Source organism: Monodon monoceros, unplaced genomic scaffold (assembly GCF_005190385.1).
Source record: "Monodon monoceros isolate NGI ecotype Baffin Bay Population unplaced genomic scaffold, NGI_Narwhal_1 Super_Scaffold_1, whole genome shotgun sequence".
In the NCBI taxonomy this organism is placed as follows: Eukaryota; Metazoa; Chordata; class Mammalia; order Artiodactyla; family Monodontidae; genus Monodon; species Monodon monoceros.
Genome location: NW_021703765.1, coordinates 60,325,656 through 60,347,825, shown reverse-complemented (window position 1 = coordinate 60,347,825; position 22,170 = coordinate 60,325,656). Strand labels below are relative to the sequence as shown.

General features: G+C 55.7%; 2 protein-coding genes across 6 annotated transcripts; one reads left to right on the top strand and one right to left on the bottom strand.

The window, feature by feature from the left end:
- Positions 1-1,130: 1,130 nt before the first annotated feature.
- On the bottom strand, positions 1,131-5,584 carry LOC114892818 (proline-rich protein 2-like). Its single transcript, XM_029218130.1, has 2 exons — positions 5,558-5,584; positions 1,131-1,814 (listed from the first exon to the last, which is right to left on the bottom strand). Exons 1-2 carry the CDS (start codon positions 5,582-5,584, stop codon positions 1,131-1,133), a joined length of 711 nt encoding a protein of 236 aa, XP_029073963.1.
- Positions 1,337-22,077, top strand: DGCR8 (DGCR8 microprocessor complex subunit). 5 transcript variants are annotated; one of them, XM_029222601.1, is made up of 14 exons: positions 6,055-6,219; positions 6,311-6,991; positions 7,437-7,596; positions 9,424-9,566; positions 9,728-10,010; positions 11,287-11,484; positions 11,642-11,743; positions 12,300-12,398; positions 13,654-13,736; positions 18,107-18,207; positions 18,438-18,544; positions 19,446-19,573; positions 20,514-20,627; positions 20,922-22,077. In XM_029222601.1, the coding sequence occupies exons 2-14, from the start codon at positions 6,329-6,331 to the stop codon at positions 21,003-21,005; spliced, it is 2,265 nt and encodes a 754-aa protein (XP_029078434.1). In that variant the 5' UTR covers positions 6,055-6,219; positions 6,311-6,328; the 3' UTR covers positions 21,006-22,077. The 5 variants fall into 5 exon arrangements, with proteins under 5 accessions (XP_029078397.1, XP_029078427.1, XP_029078416.1 ...); XM_029222594.1 differs by having other exon boundaries at positions 5,996-6,991; positions 20,517-20,627; XM_029222583.1 differs by having other exon boundaries at positions 5,996-6,991.
- Positions 22,078-22,170: the final 93 nt, after the last annotated feature.

Here is a 22,170-nt window from a genome sequence, read left to right as displayed (position 1 = left end):
CAGGGAGGGAAGGGCCTGGGTAGGCCTCCAGCTTAGTCACCTGCAGCACCCCTGCCCCGCTTTTTTGTAGGAAATGATTTCAACTTGCCACAAACTTGAAAAAAATAGAACAAAGAATCCAATATCCTTTGCACAATTCCTCCCGACTGTAACTTTACCTAACCACAGTAAACTGTATTACAACCATGAAATTAGCATTGACCTTTTCTGAATTTTACCAACTGTCCTGCTAATAACCCTTGTCTGAGTTCAGACCCCTCATCCCACTTAGTTGTCTCTCCTTCAGTCCAAGACAGCTCCTCAGTCTGTCTTTGACTTGAACAATCCTGACACTTTCTGAAAAGCACTGGCCCGTATTTTGGGTAGAAGGGCCCTCCTATGGGTTTGCTGGATCTTTCTTCACGATTACATTCAGGTTTTGCCTTTGGGGCTTTAATGTGGATATATGTCCCTCTCAGGAAGCCGTCCATATGTCCCTTTACTGGTGCTTTTTTCATTTTTATCGAGGCATCATTAACACACAAAGCAACACACGACTTTCAAGTGCATCCTCTGATGTTGGTCGTGTGCACCTTCGGTCACCTGGTGAAGGGGTCTCCCAGGTTATTTCTTGAAAAATCACTGTATTCACTTTGCCGTTAGAGTCTGGGGCGGGTGGGAACTCTGCAACTCTGCCAAACTGACAAGCCCCGTCTGTTTCTCATTCTTTGCCCTCTGTCTAGCACCCCTAGCTTTTGTCTGCAGCAGCCACCGTGCCGGCTGCAGACGGCAGAGCGTGTTCCCGGCGTTCCTGGGAATTCCCGCCTCAGCAAGAGCGGTCCCTGCTCCACGGCTCAGCACCTTTGTCAAGGTTCCTCGCGCAGGATCAGCAAATGGAAAAGTGCCAGACACTTGCGCACACTTGTCTTTTTTCCCCTAGTGGTTACGTTTAATGCTTTTAAATGGAAAACGGGTGATGTCTCTATGTGTACGGTCTCGTCCTCACCGAGCACACGGGAGAGGCACCCTCTACTCCCAGTTCCCGGCGTCCTCCGCGCTTCCCCGTTCCCGGCGTCACCCGCGCTCCCCGTTCCCGGCGCCCCTCGCGGCCGCCGTCCTCCGCGCCACGAGCCCCGCCCCGGCGGCGCCCGTTAGCGCGGCCGCGGCCTCAGCGCCTGGTCCCGCCCACGTGGCCGCGCCATTGGGCCGCGCGCTGTGGCCGGGAGCGCCGCGCGCCGCCTATTGGCTGCCTCTGCAGCCCGCTCTGCGGTTCCCCCAATGCGGGGCGGCCGCGCGCAGGATTGGCCGCGCGCGCCAAGGTCCGCCCTCCGCTCGCCCCGCGCGGCAGGCGGGTCCCGCCGACTAGAGAGCGCCCGCGCGGCCCTTCTGGAGGGCGGCGGCGGCGGCGGCGGCGGCCGGGCAGTAGGGATCTCCGCTGCAGTTGGGCTGCGGGCAGCTCGCGCCGGCCGCGGGCGCCGGAGGTAGGTGCGGGGCGCGAGGGGCGCCCCGCGGCCGAGCGGGCGGGCGGGCGGCGCTGCGGCCTGCGTGAGGCGCGCCCTTCCCCTCCCTCCCTCCCGGGCCGAGGCCGCGGGCCGGGGTCGAGCGGGCGGGGGGCCGCGGGCGGGCCTGGCCTCTCCGAGTCCCGGCCTTTGTGAAGCATCATGGCCACGGGCCTCGGAGCGCGGGCGGGGGGCCCGCGGGGGCCGGGGTCTGGGCTGGAGCCGGGGGCGGGGGCGGGCCCCGGACCGGGGGGCGCCGCGCCGGTCGCTTTCCGCCCGGGCAGACACCGGGGTGTGAGGAGGCCCCTCGTCCCGCGGGCCCGAAGCCGTAGATGGCTTTCAGGCGGGAAAGGTACCAACAGGGGCGGCGCTCGCCCAGGACCCTGCCGGGTGTAACACAGTTTGGGAAATCTGAGAAGTCGCCCGTCTTCACCAAATGCTCACGGACTGAGTGTCACGTAGGTGATCAGGATGTGGTTTTGTCGTAACAATGACCATGATAGAAATAAGTGGAAGGTGGCAACCTGTTGACAGTGGTACCTGTCAGGTGTCGTCCGATGGACTTGGGTTGCTCAGGGTAGGAACTTGATTTGTCGTTTGCATGCTTGCATGTACCTTGTTACCCGGTGCACGACAGTCCATTCTGGGGCTGGGGACTGTGCCAGGCCAACCGCTAGGCGGGGATCCTGTTTCCTGGCGGCGGTAGAGTGGGCCAAACCCTGCCACAGGCGGTCACCCACCAGAGGGAGTGAATGGCCAGTCGGCAGTGCCGCCTGTAAGTGCGGGATGTGAGGCCGATGGAGGATGACAAAAGGACGGGATGAGGTCATACTGCTGCTGGGTTGGGCGGGAGGCTGCAGCGCCGAGAGGCTTGAGCGAAAGGCAGCAGCCACAGCGCTGGACCATCACAGACGGCACCTCCATGCCAGCCCAGCAAGCGGACTCCAGTGAAGGGCACTGTCCAAGCGTCTCGGTTTTACCCTGTGTCGGGATCCAGGGGAGCCTGCTGCAAGTCTGCTGCTGGCTTATGGTCCACTTGGCAAGCAAGGTTTGCATCCGTGTGTGCAGTCAGCTGAAGCAGTAGTGAGGCCGATGGCAGGAGAGCCACCCTTTGTGGCCAGCCACTGTGCAGGGCACTTCCCAGGGGTTTTATAATCCAACCGTGACCTTGGGGGTACGGAAGTGAGTCTGACTGGTTTGCCCAGTCTCGGCTTCAGGTTGGAGCTGCCCTCTACTCCTTGGTGATCTCGTGCAGTCTCCTGGCTTTAATGCCGTCTCTCCTTGACATCTGCATCTCCATCTCCAGCCCTCGCCTCCCTTCTGAGCTGCAGCCTTATGCCTGTGGCTGCCTCTTCCACATCCCCCCGCGTTACTTTGATGCCAAGTAGCCATGTGTAAACCTAAACTGTGATCTTCACTCACCCCAAACACTCCCCATGCTGCCTTCACCACCTCTGCACGTGACATCTCTGTCCTTGAGTATGGAGTCACTCCTAGGCCTCCATGCAACCCTCAGGACAGTTTCTCACCACCTCCAGCGTGACATGCTGGTCCAAGCTCCCGGTGAGCCTCTTTATTCTTTTCTTTGCTCTCACCCTTGCTCCTCCTACTGTCCACCCACCTGGGGTTTTTCTGGACCTACAGTGTTTCTTTTAAACTGCAAGATTGTAATCCCGAGGCAATACAGACTGGAGCCAGCTTACCTGGGTGGTAAAGCAGCTCCACCACTTTCTAGCTGTGTGACCTCGAGCAAGTTGCTTCACTTCTCTATCCTTAACTTTTTCTCACAGTGCTGTGTGAGAGCTGGTGAGTGACAGTACCTAAAGTGCTTAGAACAGGGCTTGCCTGAGGGTTGGTTGCCACTGCTGACCTTGGATCATGTGACCTCACCGCTTGGACCCTCCTGTCCAGTGGCCCATCTCTCAAGATAAGAGCCAGAGTCCTGCTTTCCCTTGCCCTCATTGATCTGGCCTCCTCTCTCCCCACTGGGCATACTGCTGTCACCTGCCACCCCACGCTCCTACCCGGAGGCCTTTGCTCTTCTCGCTGTTGCCTGAAATGTCCCCTCCTCCCACCCCAGCTACCCACCCGGCCCACTCCTCTACCTTCAGGTGGACGTTGGCTGTGAGGCCTTTGCTGCCTACCCATTTTGAAGCTGCCTCCCCTTCCCCAACTCCTTGCTTTGTTTTTTCTTGAACGGTTCTCAGTTTTTCTTAGTTGTTACTTGTCAGTCTCTCTGCTAAAACGTGAGCTCTGTGGCCAGGGGTTTTGTCTGTCTCATGCCCTCAGCATCTAAAATGGTATGTGTGTGCCACCTGGAAGGTATTGATAGGTACCGACAGGCAACAGGGATGGTAAGGAGCTTGCTTAGGATGGCCTGCTGTGGAGCCCTCAGCATGAGCTGCTGCCCCTGGGGCTGGGCAGCTTCCCTGAGCTCCAAGGACCACACTTTCCATGGCTTCTTGGAGACTCCACTCTGTGCAGCTCTTCAAGGCTTCCATTCTTCAGTTTTTATCATTCTCATCCTGGCTTCGTGCTGCCCTTAGCCTTTGAACGTGGTAGCAGGTGTCCCTGTCCTGTGCCGAGTGTGTCTTCAGTGCCCCCCGTCTCCTCACATCTCTTCATGTTAGCCTTTTTAGCCCCAGAATCACGAGTTGGCTCTTGCTAGGGTCTCTGCAGACCTGCCTGGTGCCAAGGGGTTTGGTCCTGGTCACATCTGTGTTCTGTAGCACTGGGTATGCTGACCTTCTGTCCTTCTCTGAAATGATCTTTCTTGGTGCCAGGAGACTGGCCCATCTCCACTCAGTGTTCCTCGTGTGTGTCTGGCTACAGCCTCCTCAGCGATCACTGCGGTTCTGAGTCTGTCATCATTTGTGTGCTATGTTTCCTTGGTCCTTAGCACCTTTGACAGACATACCTGTGGGGGAGGTATTATGTTAAATTCCCACTGAAATCAGAAATGTGAAGACATCTTAGAATCTAGGAAATAGATTGACAGTCAGTGGTCGTTGCCCTGTAGTTCATGGTAGTGCCCCCATCAGAGTAGGTAGTCTTTGGGTAGTTGTTGGATGAATTAATCAAATCTGAACAAGTCTCTGGTTTTTATGTTATGTCCCCTTCAAAGTTCAACCACCACACTCTGTCCCTTCACTGTAAACTTCTTAAACATGTGGTGTCTGCTGTTTACTGTTCTGTCTGCAACCAGCAAGCTGCCCCGAGTGGGCGTGGGCACGCACATGTGTCTGCATCCGCGTGCATATGGCATGTTTGTGCGTGTGTCTGCACGGTGTGGGGGTGTACATGTGAGCACATGCGTGCGTTTCTGCACGTGCTTCTGCTCTGGTGGGTGCCCTCCCTCCTGCAGGCCCCTGTGTTTGGATGGCCCCCTGCCCTGCCTTCTCAGCCTTGTGTCTTCCTTCCGTTGTGCTTCTCCAGAGTTGCGTCCTCAGCCCTCTTCTCGGTCTGCATTCCCTCTCTGGGCGGCCTCTCCTGCGGTTTGGGTGACCGCCTGGCTGATGTGTCCTGGCGGCCTCAGCCCCGTTGGCCAGGTCTGCCCAGAGGCTCGGGGCGCCCTCCTCTGCGGGCGCTGCTTGACTGTCCCTCCGGGGAGAGGCCTCGTTGGTCGTCAGGGCCCCCTTGTCCCAGCTCTCCACCTCTGCCCACTCAGCAGTGCGGTCAACTCTGTGTCTCTGCTGTTCTCGAGGGCACGGGCACCATGCCTGGCGCAGCTGTTGGCCTCCCTTCTCAAGTAGGGACTGAATTGTGGCCTGAGGGTCCCTTCACTCCCGGTGGCTTCTTGTTGCCCCCCAGGATGGAGCCAGGCTCCGGGCGGCTCCCAGGACTCCCCGTGCCTTGGCTCCAGCTGTCTCCTGCGGCTCCCCTGACCCACCCTGGCTGGGCTCCCTTCCCTGCGGCCACCACCCCTACCTCTCCCGGGAACAGAACCACGCCACCTCTGGCTCCCCCAGCCCGCTGCATCACTGTCCCCATCCACGTGCCCCAGGGTCCCGGGTGACAGAACCCCTGGCCCTAGTGCCGCAGAGTTGAGCCGAGGGTCTCCCGCTTGCCCTCTGACTGACCCGGCCCTCGCAGGTGAGTGGATCCATGTCGCTCTGGTGCTGGAGGGAAGCCGCACATCTTCTGTGTGTTCTGGAAAGGGCAGCCTTGCATTGCATGCTGGCTTGCCTTGTAAACTGAGTTAGGGGGTGCTGCGGTGAAGTTTAGTGGAGGATTTTTTTTTTAATCCTTTTTGAGCCTAAACATAATATGGTTTTTGTGTTTCTCAAGTTGGAATTACAGTGGACAATTAATAAAGTATTTAATTTGGGACTTAAGGTACAATTTAGGTTCTGAAGAAAAAAGTAAAGTTCGATTGTTTTGAAGCATAGAAGGTTCTCTTTTTGGGCAGCATTCTTTTAAGTTTTCACTGCTCTGTCAATAGCACTGGGCTCTTGATACCAGGACGCGGAGGGCTCTGTTGCGTTGTGACGGCGCCTTTACGTCTCTTTGCAGGTGGAGGAAGACGGGTGCCCCTCCGGCTTGAGGACAGACTCGCTTAGTCGTCAGTCATTTAAGCTGAGTGCATTGTGATTTCCAATAATTGAGGCAGTGGTTCTAAAAGCTGTCTACATTAATGAAAAGAGCAATGTGGCCAGCTTGACTAAGCCGCCAGCGTGTGCAGCGCGGGCAGGACGGCACCCGGGTCTCGACGGACTTGTGCATGTTAGCTGTATAGATTTATGTAAGGTTTTTTAAAACTCTGGTCTTTTAAAATAGTCTTAATCACTTTTACTATGGAGACATGTGAGAGCCCCTCTCCTCTCCCGCGTGAGCCCGCAGGAGGAGCGGTGATGGAGAACCAAGCTTGCCCCCTCCGAGCGCTGCCCCGTGGACAGTCTCCACCACCTCCCCTGCAAACGTCCAGTGATGCAGAGGTAATGGACGTTGGCTCTGGTGGTGATGGACAGGCCGAACCCCCTGCTGAGGACCCGCTCAACTTCTACGGAGCTTCTCTTCTCTCCAAAGGATCCTTCTCTAAGGCCCGCCTCCTCGTAGACCCGAACTGTAGTGGCCACAGCCCGCGCACCGCCCGGCACGCACCTGCGGTCCGGAAGTTCTCCCCTGACCTTAAGTTGCTTAAGGATGTAAAGATTAGCGTGAGCTTTACCGAGAGCTGCAGGAGTAAGGACAGGAAGGTGCTGTACACGGGAGCGGAGCGCGACGCGCGGGCAGAGTGCGGTCTGGCCCTTAGCCCTGTCAGTGGAGACATGCATGCTTGTCCCTTTGGCGGGAGTGTTGGTAACGGGGTAGGCGTAGGGGGTGAGAGTGCGGATAAGAAGGATGAGGAGAATGAGCTGGATCAGGAAAAGAGAGTGGAGTACGCAGTGCTGGATGAGTTAGAAGATTTTACTGACAATTTGGAGCTAGATGAAGAAGGAGCAGGCGGGCTCACGGCTAAAGCGATCGTGCAGAGAGACAGAGTGGACGAAGAGGCCTTGAAGTTCTCCTACGAGGTATGTCGGTGTCCCCTCCTTTGGAGCACTCTTAGCAAAACCCAAAGAGAGGTGTTTGGGAATCGCAGCATCTCTGTAAAGCTGATGTTGCAGAGGAAAGAACACCCACAGGAGGTGGAAACGTAAATGTGAAAAGAGAAAGCCATCAGGAGTCCAGGTTTTCAAACTTTGCTAATGAAAAGTTTGGCTGACAGGTCTGCCTCGTACCCTTGTCCCAACTGAGTTGGAAGGAGCTGCTGGCCACGCTCCCTGGTGGCACGCACACCTGCCTGAGCGTGTGCTTCAGCTGGCGGTTTCATTCCATTTGTTTTTCAGATGATCACGCAACATAGAGGCACACCTAGGCCCCCGAGAGCGCCTCCTTTCTGTGTCGTTGTCAGTGACACTGTGACACTTGCCTGGAGGGCACCGGGGGGCTGTGGTGTCTGAACAGCATATTTTGCAGGATGATTTTGACAACGATGTTGATGCTCTGCTGGAAGAGGGCCTCTGTGCTCCCAAAAAGAGGCGGATGGAGGAGAAATATGGAGGAGACAGCGACCACCCATCAGACGGAGAGACAAGTGTGCAGCCAATGATGACCAAGATTAAAACAGTGCTCAAAAGTAAGTCGGGCCAGGAAGTAGCGAGTGTTCACGGGGCTTTGCATGTATGGGCATGAGAGCCCTCGGTGTCAGGCAGCAGGTGTGTGTCTGAGGCCAGGAGGGCCCTGTCTGGTGATAGGAAACAGACAAGATGTGAGGACACACCCAGATGCATGATGGCCCAGCTGCAGGTGGTGCAGGTGCTGTGGAAACCAGAGCAGCTGGGCTTGTGCGGCGTGGTGGGGAGAGGCCTTCTGAGGGGGTTGGGCAGATCCCTGGGGAGGGGGCATCCAGGGGTATGGATGCTGGGCCCAGAGGCGGTTGCTCGGCATGGTGGCTGGTGATGGTTGCAGTCCGGGTTCTAGATTCTGTGCCAAGTATCGGGGGAGCCACTGGAAGCAAGCAGGACTCGTTCCACAGTCTGGTCTGAAAGCACGGCTCGCGGTGCACGTGTGACTCCTGCACTTTGAGTGGGCAGAGGTGGAGGGGTCGGAGACGCGGTGGGGAGCGGTCAGGGGGTGCCCAGAGCTGGCCCGTGCAGCCCCCCTGCTGATGCGGAGAGGTCTGAGGGGTCTCCGTGTCTGTTTCTGTCTTGGCCTGGAGGCACCTCTCAGTGTCTAGGTGGAGGTGTCAGGTGGGCGGTGGAAAGGGGCTGGAGGGACACAGGACTCAGGCACACAGGTTACATCTTCTGCTGAGCACCAGCGCAGGTGGCCAGCGTGATGGGAGGAAACCGAGGGTGGCCGACGTACAGTCTCCTGGCTGCGGAGCGGACATGTTGGCAGTGCTGGGCCGCGCGTCTGCCAAGTGGGCCGCAACAGGAACAGTAACAGACTATGAGATGCACGCGAGCTCTCCGGGCAGCTGGGCCAACTCTGTGACAGCTCACTATCGCAGACATGCCTTGTCCCATGATGTGCTCAGCTTGAGCTGTGTGAGTGCCTCCTTCTCCTTACTTAGCCCATAGCTGGTTGCAGACAGCTCCCAGCCCAGCCCGCGGTGGGCATGGGGGTGCCTGACGGGGTCTGTGCGTGTCCAACCTCACATTCCCTCCCAGGGCTGTCCTGACACAGGTGTCTGCTGGTGTTGGCCACGTGTGGGTGTCAGACCTGGCACAAGGGTGTCATTCCCTTTTCTGTGAGAATAGCTGGTGCTGTTTTCAACTCGTATGTGTCTTTTTAGATTTCACTTGGTTTTTCACTTCCATTTCTGAATTTTTAACTTGTTCCCAATACCCGTAAGAAAAATAAGTTTTACTTCAGTCTTTGCCATGTGCTTTTTTCAGCAGCCAGGGCTGTCAGTAGCAGCTTGAACAGCACAGGCTTGTCACCTGGTCACAGGGACCAGTGATCCACAGATGTGCAGTTACTAGCGAAGCCTACCCAGGCCCTGCGGTGCCTCTGGCCACACCTGTGGGAGGCGGGCGGGGAGTCAGTGTCCACGGTGCTTGCCAGCCGTGGAGGCAGAGCTGTGGCGAGGCCCTGTGTCTTGCAGAACCCTGCTCTAGGCTCCGTGGCGTGCCTGTGCCGTTCTAGGCTGGGGAGTATAGCAGTGAGCAGGGTGGACAGCTTCCTGCTGCACGGAGGGACTTGGAGCCTGTGGGTCACACCCAGAGGGACAGGCACAGCAGCAGAGGGAGAGCAGAGTTTTGCAGGTGGGGCTGGGTGGGGCTTTCTCTAGTGGAGGGCGGGGTGTTCCCCCCTCCTACTTTTTAGAGGTTCTCTGTAACGTTGGGTCCACCTTGCTGTTGTTTCTGACACGGGTTGTAACTTTGGAAACGTCCTGACAGTTCTTACTCAGTTACAAGTGTCTTTAAGTGATTGCAGGGTGTTCTTGTCTTCTGTGCAGGTCGTGGCCGTCCACCTACGGAACCACTGCCGGACGGGTGGATCATGACGTTCCATAACTCCGGAGTCCCCGTGTACCTGCACCGAGAGTCTCGGGTGGTCACCTGGTCCAGGCCATACTTCTTGGGAACGGGAAGCATACGGGTAGGGGACACATCAGTCATGAATTTAGTCTCGTAAGTTGCAGGAGGAGCATGCATGTCTGCCCACGTTGCATTGCAGCCAGACAGGCAGGTGAAAGGCATCGGACGTTCAGATGTTTGGGGCCATCCTTGTAATCTGTGTTGCAATTTCACTGTCCACAGAAACATGACCCTCCTCTGAGTAGTATCCCCTGTCTGCATTACAAGAAAATGAAAGACAATGAGGAAAGGGAGCAAAACAGCGAGCTCGCCCCCTGTGGGGAGGTGTCTCCCGCCAAGCCCCTGAGCCGATCTGCAGAGCTGGAGCTCCCCCTGGAAGAGCCCGACTCCTTGGGGGCTGACTTGGGGCCCCCAGATGAGAAGGATCCACTGGCGGCCGAGGCCGCCCCCGGGGCCCTGGGGCAAGTGAAGGCCAAGGTGGAAGTGTGCAAAGATGAATCAGTTGGTAAGTTTCCAGAGTGAACTTGGTCCCTGAGGAGGAAGGGACCTGTCCGTGCTTGCCTGTCCACTCCCGCATGGCTGGAGAGGCCGTCTCCCTGAGCTTAGGAGATTCTGCCTGCTGACCTCTTGCTCCCGACCCGCACACTGGTGCTGCCCTGCAGATGGCCTTTTTCTTTGGTCATGTTCGCGATCTTTCCTCAAGTCTTGCTTTTCATGAAAATGGGACATGCTCGCATGGAGTCCTGGTGTACCAGTGCGCAGAGTGGGCGTCTCCACCACGTGGTGTGGATGCCGCCCCCTTCTCAGACCCTCAGTTGCTCTCAGGTGTGGGGCGTTCCTCCCTGTCCCTCCTGCATCTCTTCCATGGTGGCAGGCTGTCTTAGCCCCCATGCGTTTTCGGGGTCTCTCACTCTGTGCTACTGCCCGGCCTGTCTGGAACTCCTGCATGTGAGGGGCTGGGGCTGCTGCTGAGGAGGGGGACAGTGGTGTCTGGCTCCCCGTCCCGGCTAGCTCTGTCAGCGGGTGGGCTGTTCTCGGGACACAGCTGGAAGGGAGCCCTCCCTATAAGACTCTATCTTGACGGTCTGCCTCTTCACACCGTCCTTCCGCACATGCAGGACACACCTGAGTGTGCTCCTGTTTTTCTGAAAACAACTGCCTCCCACCTCTGACCTCATGGCGCTTGTTTCCAGACTCGCTTCTCTGCACTCATGTGTAAAGAACTATGTGGTTTTGGTTTGTCACTAAGTGTGCAAGCACGTTGTTCTGTAGCTCACGTGGAATCTCAGGCATCTGCCTGGTGGGAGGAGGGGTGCAGGCAGGGCGCCAGCAAGACTGATGGGAAGCCCTGGGGTCCTGGGGGAGAGGTGGAACAAGTGCCATGGCCCTGAGCTGCCTACTTGCTGCAGGGCGTGGGGGCGGCCATGGTGGGCACGTGGTGCCTCGGCTGCTGCTGGCCGTCCAGCACCTGTTTCCATATGGGGAGAAAGGTCCCAAAGGCTGGTTGCGGTTGGCTTTTTTTTTTTAGATTCGTTTTTGTTTTTTTATTTTTGTATTCTTATTCTTGTTCTAAATAAACTAAAGGACATGCCAGAAATTTGTCCCTAGGGGACCTGGCAGGGTAATTTGAGCTGGCAGAATGAAGGGACGTGATTCTTTACTTCCCTCGCCCTTGGAGAGGAAAGGGGAAGGGGGTGTCGTGTGGCTGGGACCTGTCCTGCTCACCGGGTGGAGGGCGTGACCTCCACCCGTGACTTGGGTCTCTGGTGAATCCCGTATAGACCTCGAGGAGTTTCGGAACTACCTGGAGAAGCGCTTTGATTTCGAGCAAGTTACCGTGAAGAAGTTCAGGACATGGGCTGAGCGTCGGCAGTTCAACCGAGAAATGAAGCGAAAACAGGCTGAGTCAGAGAGGCCCATCCTGCCGGCCAATCAGAAGCTCATCACTCTGTCTGTGCAGGACGCGCCCACGAAGAAAGGTGAACGGGACTCGCAGGTCTGATGTTTCTGGGATGTGTGTTCCAAGGGTGCTGCATCGGCCTGTGTCTGCCCTGCGGCGCAGAGGTCCTCTCCCCGCGGGCTGGGGTGTGGTCGCTGCAGCCCCCGCTGTTGCTGAGACGGCCCCTCTTGTCACAGAGTTTGTCATCAACCCCAATGGGAAGTCGGAGGTCTGCATCCTGCATGAGTACATGCAGCGCGTCCTCAAGGTCCGCCCTGTATACAACTTCTTTGAATGTGGTGAGTGTGACCTTCCCCATCTCACTCCTAAAGCATCAAGCACGTCACTGGGGTCATTGCTGGGGAGGTGGGAGCTGACTGTCATTCCCCTCTGCTGGGTAGGAACGAGAGGGGAGGTCGAGGGGGATCAGATGGTCACCTCCCCGCACCCCCTTCCCACTGCGCCTCCGAGGGTGGAGGGGCTGCAGCCCTGCAATGGCCACAAGCTGTCCTCTGGCCGCCCGCATCACTCCTTAGTGAAAACCAGAAGCTCAGCGTCCGCTATTGTCTTCCTGCTTCTCTGGCTCACAATGTCTGCATCCCACCCCTTGCACTCCTCCGTCCATCTTTCTCAGACGTTGGTCCCTGTCCCCCTCGACTTCCTGGCCATGCTCTCTGCCTGCTGACTGTCCCTCAGCCCCACCCCAGTGCCTCAGGGACCCCCCCGCAGGCCTCTGCCTTCAGCAGCAGCCCTACCCCACCTCGTCTGTCTGTCAGCGCGAGCAGATTGTGTGTGTGCACGTATGCTTTTAACGTCTTGGCAAGTGTGTTTTAAAATGGTAATTTTAATTTTAAGAGAACCCAAGTGAGCCTTTTGGTGCCTCGGTGACCATCGATGGTGTGACCTATGGATCTGGAACGGCAAGCAGCAAAAAACTCGCGAAGAATAAAGCTGGTAATGTGCCTGCTTGGTGTCAGAGACCCGTGTTGGCCCACCAATGGCTAGGGAAGGCTGTGGATGGGGCAAGTCTGTTTTATTTATGTAATCATCTACTTGGATCTTTTTAAATTATGTACTCACTGGAAAAGATTCAAATAGAAAAAGTAAAACGTGAGAAATGAAAGTAGAAGGCCCTTTTCCACTCAGATGGCTGGGCCAGCGCCTCTCGCCCCGTCCCCAGCACTCACAGATGCTGGTTGCTCTGTGCTGCCTGAGCCCAGGGCACCGTCTGTTTAAACCCAGCAAGGCAGGGGTGTGCTGAGAAGGAGAACAGGCGGCATCTTCCTCAGGTGGTTTTGATGTCCATGAGGACCATTTTCCAAGTCCTTCCAGCTCCAGACTTGGGACTGCCACTCCTGGAACACAGCCAAGCAGGCCCTTGGGAAAGCTGGTGGTTTTTGGTGGAAGTCTGATGCTCCTCCTGCCCGTGGCCTGCTGCTGGCTATATTCCCGGCACTCCTTGTTGTTGGCGTGCTTTTCCAGAAGCCGCTTAGCCCCAGCACCAGGGTTATTTGGCCTCTTCTGGGGAGTGGCCCACATCGCAGGCACGTGATGGATGCACCCCGGGCCCTGGCACCCCCATCGCCGCATTGTCTTCAGAGCAGCTCTGCCTCTTACAGAGTGCGGAGCGTTTATCGCAGTCTCACCGAGTCTCGGGTTGGTGGAGTGTCTGTGCTCCGGGGCTCAGAGTGCCCCTGGGCCTTGCTCTCCTCTGGTGGTGAATGTCGAGGGTGATGGGACCCCACCTTACTGTCTGGCTGACCCCGTGTGAAGCTGTGCTGGGTTCACAAGCTCTGCCCGGTCCCCAGGAAGTCTCCTGTCAATTTTAGAGAGATTCTCTCCAAAGGCTCTTCTGCTTCACAAGTGGGGCGTTCCTGGGGTCTCGGAGCAGAAGCCTGTGAGGGTCCCATAGTGGGTGGGGCCATCCTCATGGCGCTGGCGCCTCGCCTCCCACCCCCACCCCATGCTCCTCCCCACGTGCTCTTCGTTTTGCACCCCTGTTCATGGGGTGCCTGCACTCGGCTTCTCGCCACCCCTACGCTCGGGCCTGCAGGCGCCTCCCCAGAGTGTCCTTTTGGCCCAGCTGCTGCTCCCCACCACACCCTTTGCCTGTGCCTCACGTGCAGGCCCTTGGGGCTCTGTACCCGGGGCCCAGGCTCCCTCGGCCGTGGGGACCCCACCCTCACCCTCAGTGTTCCTCTTTCCACAGCCCGGGCCACGCTGGAAATCCTCATCCCAGACTTTGTTAAACAGACCTCTGAGGAGAAGCCCAAAGACAGCGAGGAGCTGGAGGTGAGGGTCGTGAGCCCACGCTGGTGTCAGGCTGTGCTTGGGTTTAATTGCCCAGGTGCCAGGTGCTCCGTCTCTTGTATTTCATCAAAGAGGAGACCTGCTTGTCTTTGCAAGCAGAGGAAATGTTCTTGTCAGAGATTTCTGTCCTTGTGTCTTGCCGAGGGTCGTGAGAAGCTGCGGGTAAATGTTTCGGAAGGAAGCCATGCTCCGCTGACAGCAGATCCAAAGTGGAGTGAGCCTTTGAGGCAGAGGCTGCAAAACCTAGATTGTTCTTTATGTTAAGAACCATTTAAAACTATTTGTAAAGTTTTTTTGGGTAAGTATGGTCCTATGGTTATTTGTAGCAAGGGCTTCTCATTCTGAAGAATGCATTCTTTTTTATAACACCATAAATTTTTCCCTTTTAAACTACACAGTACAGTGGATTTTTGTACATTCAGAATATTTTCATCACTCCAAAAAAAAACTTTGTCCCCATTAGCAGCCACCCCCATTCTCCCCGTTCCCAGCCCCTCAACCCCCAGCAGCCACTCATTTACTTTCTGTCCCTGGATTTGCCAATTCTGACGTCTTCTGTCAGTGGAATCATACGATGTATGTTCCTTTGCGACTGGCCTCTTCCACTTCACGTGCTGTGTGAGCTGTGAGTATTATCAGATTGAGGACGTTTCTTCCACTCCTGGTTTGTTGACAGTTTTTGTCAAGAATGGGTGTTGGATTTTGTTTTTTCTGTTCCTGTTGAGATGATCTCGTGGTTTTTGTCTTTGACTTTACTGATGGGGGGGGGGTGTTTCATTGACTTTTGAATGGTAAACACACCTTGCATTCCTGGGATAAATTCCACTCAGTCGTGGTGTATAATCATTTTTATGCGTTGATAGGTTTGGCTCACTGGTATTTGTTAAGGATTTTTGCAGCTGTACTTATAAGGGGTACTGTTCTGTATTTTCTTTTCTCATGATGTCTTTGGTGTTGGTATCAGCGTAATACTTGCCTCATAGGATGAGTTGGAAAGTGTTGCTTCCTCTTTCATTGTGTGGAATAGTTTGCGAAGGATTTGTATTAGTTTTTTTTTTTTCTTTACGGTACGCGGGCCTCTCACTGTTGTGGCCTCTCCCGTTGCAGAGCACAGGCTCCAGACGCAGAGGCCCAGCGGCCATGTCTCACGGGCCCAGCCGCCCCGCGGCATGCGGGACCCTCCCGGACCGGTGCACGAACCCGTGTCCCCTGCATCGGCAGGCGGACTCCCAACCACTGCGCCACCAGGGAAGCCCTTAATTTTTTTTTTTAAAGATAAACCACACGCTTCCTTGGTGGTACAGTGGTTAAGAATCTGCTTGCCAATGCAGGGGACATGGGTTCGAGCCCTGATCCAGGAAGATCCCACATACTGTGGAGCAGCTAAGCCCTGCGCCACAACTACTGAGCCTGTGTGCCACAACTACTGAAGCCTGTGAGCCTAGAGCCCGTGCTCCACCACAAGAGAAGCCACCTCAATGAGAAGCCCGCACACTGCAGTGAAGAGTAGCCCCCGCTTGCCACAACTAGAGAAAGCCCGCACGCAGCAACGAAGACCCAACACAGCCAAAAATAAAAAGATATACCATGCAAGCACAATATTTATTCCTTCATTTATTTATTTATTTATTTATTGGCTGCACTGGGTCTTCACTGCAGCACACAGGCTTCTCTAGTTGTGGCGTGCAGGCTCTGAGGTTTCAGCACACGGTCTTAGTTGCTCCGCGGCATGTGGGATCTTAGTTCCCTGACCAGGGATCAAACACACGTCCCCTGCATTGGAAGGCAGATACTTAACTACTTAACCACTGGACCACCTGGGAGGTCCCGGTATTAATTTTTTAAACACTTGGTAGAATTCACCAGTGAAACAGTCCAAGCCTAGACTTTGCTTGGTTTTGAAGTTATTTATTTACTGATTCAATGTTTTTGCTTGTTATACATCTTCAGATTTTCTACTCCTTCTTGAGACACTTTTGGGATTTTGTGTCTCTCTAGGAGTTTTCCCACTTGATCTAGGTTATCTAATTTCTTGGCAAATACACATTCATAGTATTCCGTTATGATCCTTTTGTTTAAACTTTTTAAAAATAAATTTATTTTATTTATTTTTATTTTTGGCTGCATTGTGTCTTCATTGCTGCACGCAGGCTTTCTCTAGTTGCAGCCAGCAGGGGCTGCTCTTCATTGGGGTGCGCGAGTTTCTCATTGTGGTGGCTTCTCTTGTTGCAGAGCATGGGCTCTAGGCACGTGGGCTTCAGTAGTTGTGGCACGCAGGCTCAGTAGTTGTGGCTCATGGGCTCTAGATCACAGGCTCAGTAGTTGTGGCACATGGGCTTAGTTGCTCCGCGGCATGTGGGATCTCCCCGAACCAGGGCTCGAACCCGTGTCTCCTGCATTAGCAGGTGGATTCTTAACCACTGCGCCACCAGGGAAGTCCCTTATTCCTGATTTTTAGCAGTTTGAGTCTTTCCTTTCTCTTGGTTGGTCTGACTAAAGGTTTGTCAATGTTGTTCTTCTTTTCAAATATCCAACTTCTGGTTTTGTTGATTTTTTCCTATTGGTTTTTTATTCTCTATTTATTTCTGCTCTTGCCTTTATTATTCTTTTTTTCTGCCAGCCTTGGGTTTAGTTTGTTCGTCTTTTTCTAGTGTCTTAAGATTAAGGTATTGATTTGGGGTCTTCTTTTTAAATATGGAGTTTACAGCTATAAATTTTCTTCTGTGTACTATTTTGCATCCCATAATTTTGCTTTAATATGTGTTGTGTTTCTTTTGTCATTTGTCTCAAGGTATTTTCCTGATTTCTCTTGTCATTTTTTTCTTTAAACTAGTGGTTATTTTAGGAGCATTTACTTTTCATATATTTGTGAATCTCCCAAATTTCCTTTGGTTATTGATTTCTAACTTAATTCCATTGTGGTTCAAAAACATAGTTTTTGTGATTTCAGTCAGTCCTTCTAAGTTTACTGAGGCTTGTGTTGTGACCGCCTGAGAGGATGTGCATTGTGTGTTTCTGAGTGGAGTGAACAGGCGTCTGTGGGTTGAGCTGGTGTGGGGTTTGCTGTTCTCGTTCTTGGTGGGTCTTCTGTCCGGACTGGTGTTGAGTCCCCAGCTGTTACTGTTTAATTGTTTATTGCTTTCTTCACTTGTCAGGTTTTGTTTCATGTATTTTGGGGCTGTTAGGTGTGTATGTGTTTGTGGTATTGTGATATAAAATACACGTTTGGTCTTTGTCCTTGGTTCCTGGTGGGACCTTCTAACGTAGTAAATAAATTAACGTTTGGTTTTTGTCTCCAGTTCCTGAAATAGTTCCAGTTGATAAAAGTGAAGGGAACGTTCTATTCTAACCCCTTCAACTACGCCTGAGTTCATGTTCAGGAGGTGAATTTTGGAAGCCCCGAGGATGGGGGTTGGTTGCCAGGGGAACCATCATGTAGTCGGAGGTTGGACTTCCAGCCTTGTCCTCTGCCTCCCCCAGTGCCCGGGGAGGGGTGGTGCTGGGGGTTGGGTTCATCCCTCGTGGCCAGGGGTCTGAGCAGCCTGGCTCACACAGCGATGCCTCTGCAGACACCCTGACTAAGGGGCTCGGGGTGCCTCTGGCTGGCGGACCCATTGAGGTGCTGGGGGCGCGGGGTTGTGCTTAGAGGGGGATGATTTCCTGCTTGCTGGAACCAGGGCCTCCTCCTGATGCTGGGTGAGGAGGAAGCCCCCTCTCTGCCAGAGCAGCAGGTTCCAAGGCTTCTATATGAAGAGGGCAGGGCTGGGGTTGATGCTGCTACAAGCCGAGGGGCCCTAGAAGCTGGACAGTCTGGGAAGGGACCTCTCTGAGAGGCCTCAAAGGAGCATGTGGTTCTCCGTTATGGCCAACCCGGGAGGGGGCCCACACTCCTGAGTGGGAGCCGGGGGCCATGGGGTCAGAGCCACCTCTGGGCTGGCAACGCCCCTGTCACCAGCTTCCTTTTTCTTCCCTGAACCAGTTGGGCGTCGCCTCTTAAGAACCTTGGTCACGTTTCTGTTCTGCCATGTCTGGTCACTTTCTCTCTTCTATAACCTCACTTATGATGGTTTTCAAGCTTTTTTCCGAAGGTTGTGTGTCTTTAGACTTCTGACCGGTCGTCTGATCAGCCTCTGATTCAGGATGGGCTCCCCAGGCCAGCGGCAGGCAGCCCGGCCCTTGCCATTCCTCGTTTGTGTCTCGGGCATCTGGGTGGGGAGGTGTGGGATGTGGGATGCAATGTCTCCGAGAGGTAGTGGTGGGGGCAGGAGGCCCCAGGGGAGGCGGCAGCACGGGAGCCGCTTCACGGGGCCGCGGGAGTGGCCAGCACTATGACCGGCTGCTTCATTTTGTAGTATTTTAACCACATCAGTATCGAGGACTCGCGAGTCTACGAGCTGACCAGCAAGGCTGGACTGCTATCTCCCTACCAGATCCTCCATGAGTGCCTTAAAAGGTAAGGGGAGGGGGGCGCTTCCCTGGCCATCGGGCATGGGAGCCTCTCTTGGGTGCCCAGCACCCTTCCACCCAAGGGGCCGGATGGCGTGTGGTGGGAGAGTCCCTCCTTGGAGCAGCGGTTTGGGGAGAAGGGTTGGTTCTGTCTTGATGGGCCCTTGGAGGGCTTTCTGGAAGCAGCCGTTTCCTCCCCCTCAGTTGATGTCACCTACTGTCTGTTTTCTCCTACAGAAACCATGGGATGGGGGACACCTCCATCAAGTTTGAAGTGGTTCCTGGTAAAAACCAGAAGAGTGAATATGTCATGGCGTGTGGCAAGCACACAGTGCGCGGCTGGTGTAAGACACACACCCCTCCCCCAATACACCCACACACAGGCTTTCAGTGATCCCGAGGACCACTGCCCTGGCATCAGCCGAGCCTCAGTTGTTTGCTGACTGCCCACGGTTGTGCCCACAGCATCCCATGTCCACGTCTGAGTCACAGCTGACCTGAGTGCAGCTGTGGGTGTCCCGTCCCCGGGCTGGTCATTTTGGCTGGGCTGTGTTGCTCCCCTGCGGCTGCCACCACTGCCCCTGTCCAGCCCTCGGTCCCTGTAAAGGGAGCAGGAGCCTCCTAAGACAGCAGCAGAGCCCCCGCAGGGCCCTCTGCTGTTGCTGGGCACCAACTGTGCTCTTCACCTAATCTGGTGTTTGGATATAACCTTACTTGAACTTTGTGTAACTACTGTAAACACAGACCAGCACTGGGTAAGTGAGAAGGTCGTGACCAAGCAGGCCCTGGGTGTGCCCTGTGTCCTGCAGACACCATTCCTTGCTGAGGCCAGCCCTGAGCAGGTGGGCAGGGCATAGGATAGATCCCCCATCTGAGCCAGAGGCCCTTGCTGCTCTCCAGGCCTGTTCTGCACCCTGGCCCCACCTTCTCTCCATCTAGAAACGTCCCCAGCACAGGATGCCCTCTGGATGCTCCCCCACCCCTGTGTCTGCCCTGCAGGTGCGTCCTCTGTGTCGGCAGATGTGGGCTGGGGGCCGGGAGGCCTCATAAGCTATGGCCTTGGGTGTGTCCTGACCTCCCCGAGCTTCTGATGGGCTGTTCTGCAGGATGGGCAGGGCTGAGGTGCTGTGCCCAGTGCAGCGGCTGCACCTTCTGCCCCCTCCCGTCGGGAGTACCCCTGTCTGGACGAGGTGGCCTTGTGGATGGCTGGTATCTGTGACTCCCTCTCTCTACATTTCCTCTCAGGCAAGAATAAGCGAGTTGGGAAACAGTTAGCTTCTCAGAAGATCCTTCAGCTGCTGCACCCACACGTCAAGAACTGGGGGTCCTTGCTGCGCATGTATGGCCGTGAAAGCAGCAAGATGGTCAAACAGGTAATGGGGTCCCCCACTGGCACAGGGGGCCGGGGGCAGAGTCAGGCTCTGGCTGCATGGGGAGGGGATGGGGTGCGGGCCAGGGCTAGAGGGAGAGCGAGCAGACCACACACAGACAGCTCTCCCTGGCCACCAACTTTCAACAGCCCATGTGTGTCATCTGTTTTGTTTCTGCTCTTTGGGCCAAGATCTCAAGATTTTAGCCAATACCCTTAGGTTTTTGTGTTTGGGGTGGAGAGAAGTACAGGGAAGCGAGGTTTATGTTGACTTTTTCCCTGACGTTTACAGAAACGGTCTGGGTCACCAGCACCCCTGTGAGTGGTGGGTGTGGAGGGTGGGGACTGTGGGTGGTGACCCCCAGGCCGTCTGTGAAGAGCTCCTTGCTCTCGGCCTGACAGGGTGGGTGAGGGGAGGGGACACTGGGCCCCGAGGTGCTTGGCCCTGTGTTGCTGAGCCTCTGCCTTCGTGTCTGTGCTCTACTTCTGTGCATTGTGCTGGGCTGTGAGTGAGGGGAGAAAGCCTGCTTGGGCCCGTGGTGGGAGCCCCCTGGAGCTGGCGGGCGAGGGGTCCATCCAGAGGCAGGGGAGTGTGGCACCCACGGCCAGCAGGCATCCTCAGATATGGCTTCTTCACCCTCGATGGGCCTGCAGGGAGCTCAGCGTCTGGGCCCCACAGGCTCCCAGGGGCCGCAGTGCCGGGGCGAGTCCTGTCCTGCAGTGTGCTGTCCCCCCGGCTGAGGCTGTGTCCTGGTTGCTCCTGCCTGAGGGCTCTGGGCATGTCAAGTGCCTGGCCAGTGGCTATGTCAGAGGCCAAGGGGGCCGGGGGAGCACCCTGCGCAAGAGGCAGTGGCGGAAGTGGGGAACAGCTGGCAGGCAGCCAGCCAGGCGGGTCAAGGGAGGGGTGACCCCAGACGGTCCTGCGAGCGGACTCTGCTCCCCAGGAGACGTCGGACAAGAGTGTGATCGAGCTGCAGCAGTTTGCCCGGAAGAACAAGCCCAACCTGCACATCCTGAGCAAACTGCAGGAGGAGATGCGGAGGCTGGCGGAGGAGAGGGTGAGGCCTGTCCGCATGCCCTCAGGCTGTGGCAGTGCTGGAGAGCTGGTGGCCCTGGCCTCCTGTGCACTGATGTGGGGTCCCTGTAGGGCTTGTCGGGGCAGCTTCAAACCCCTGGTGGCTGTGACCTCCTTGACCCTCCACTCCCGAGCATGCGTCTTGATGCCCACAGAAGTGCCAGCACGCGGTGCCTTGCGATCGCGCACATTCTGCAGCCCCGCCACCGGCCTTTCACCGAGGTTGGGCTGCAGGTTCCCATGTCGCCCACATCCCTGACCTTGGCTGTTCTTCCAGGAGGAGACGCGGAAGAAGCCCAAGATGTCCATTGTGGCATCTGCGCAGCCTGGCGGCGAGCCCCTGTGCACTGTGGACGTGTGATGGCTGGTGGTCCGGGCTCAGGGGCTGCCAGCTCTGCTGCGGGGGAGACCTGCCCTCACTCTGCAGCCCCGGGTCTCCAGTCCACGGTCCCCTGCCACTGCGTGTCTGACAGCCAGGTCCACGCAGCTCTTCCTTGGGGGCCACCCACAGGTCTGGGTGGCCATGTTAAAGCATCGACTCAGCCTGCCACACAGGTGGACACAGAAAGGTGGGAGGTCGCCATGGACCTCTGCTTGTGTGGACATGCTGCAGACTGGTGTTATGAAGGTTTTCATGAATTTTAGTATGTAACAGGCGCTGACAAGAAATGATAGTTGGATGACATGAAATGAGAAAGCCCTGTGCCTGGTGCTCCCGCGGGCACCGCAGGGACCTGGCCAGAAGATGCACGCTGGCACCCCATCCCCTTCCCCGCCTCCTGGGTTTTCCTTTTTTCTCCAAAAAAGTTATAGTTAGGAAGAGGAAGGAGTATTTCAGACCTCTTTGGTTTAAAATAAACACAACTTAGTATCAGAACTATTTTTCAGAGGCTGTAGGCAAACCACCAAGGTGATCATTCTTTGCCTTGAAATGCATTGCCCGTGACGTGGATGAAGGCACCTGTCCCTGCCCAGCTTGCTGCCCCTGCCTGGGCTGGGGGGTGCAGTCCATTCTTCTGAGTAAGTCTTAATGCCCCCAAAACATGCCTTCTTAGACACTGAGGCCCCTCACCTTCGCTGGCCTCTGGCAATTTTTTACTAAATTTTTGCACAGTCAAGTCTGTCCACCCATCAATTTTTAAAGCTTTTATGATATTTTAGCGTTTGGAAAGAAACTTTTACAGTGAGAGTAGAAGATAGATTTGGAATCACGTAGCAGATGTGAACAGTTAATGCATTTTAGCTTGTGGACTTGAGAGGAAACGATGACCCTCAGTGCAGTGTGTTCACATGCTGGTGCTCTTGTCCAGAGCTGGTGCGAGCATGTTGGGGCGGCACTGGGTCTTGAGAGCAGCCGTCTGGTGCAGCCAGGTGACTAGGTGGCCCCTATGGACAGGTGTGGGGTAGATTTGTTCCCACTGAGTCCCAGCAGTCCAAGTTGGTTGTGAGCCGTTGGCTCCCCGCCCCCGGCACCTGTTCAGGGCACCGTGTGCTCATGGCACAGTGCTTGACACCTCCCCTATGGG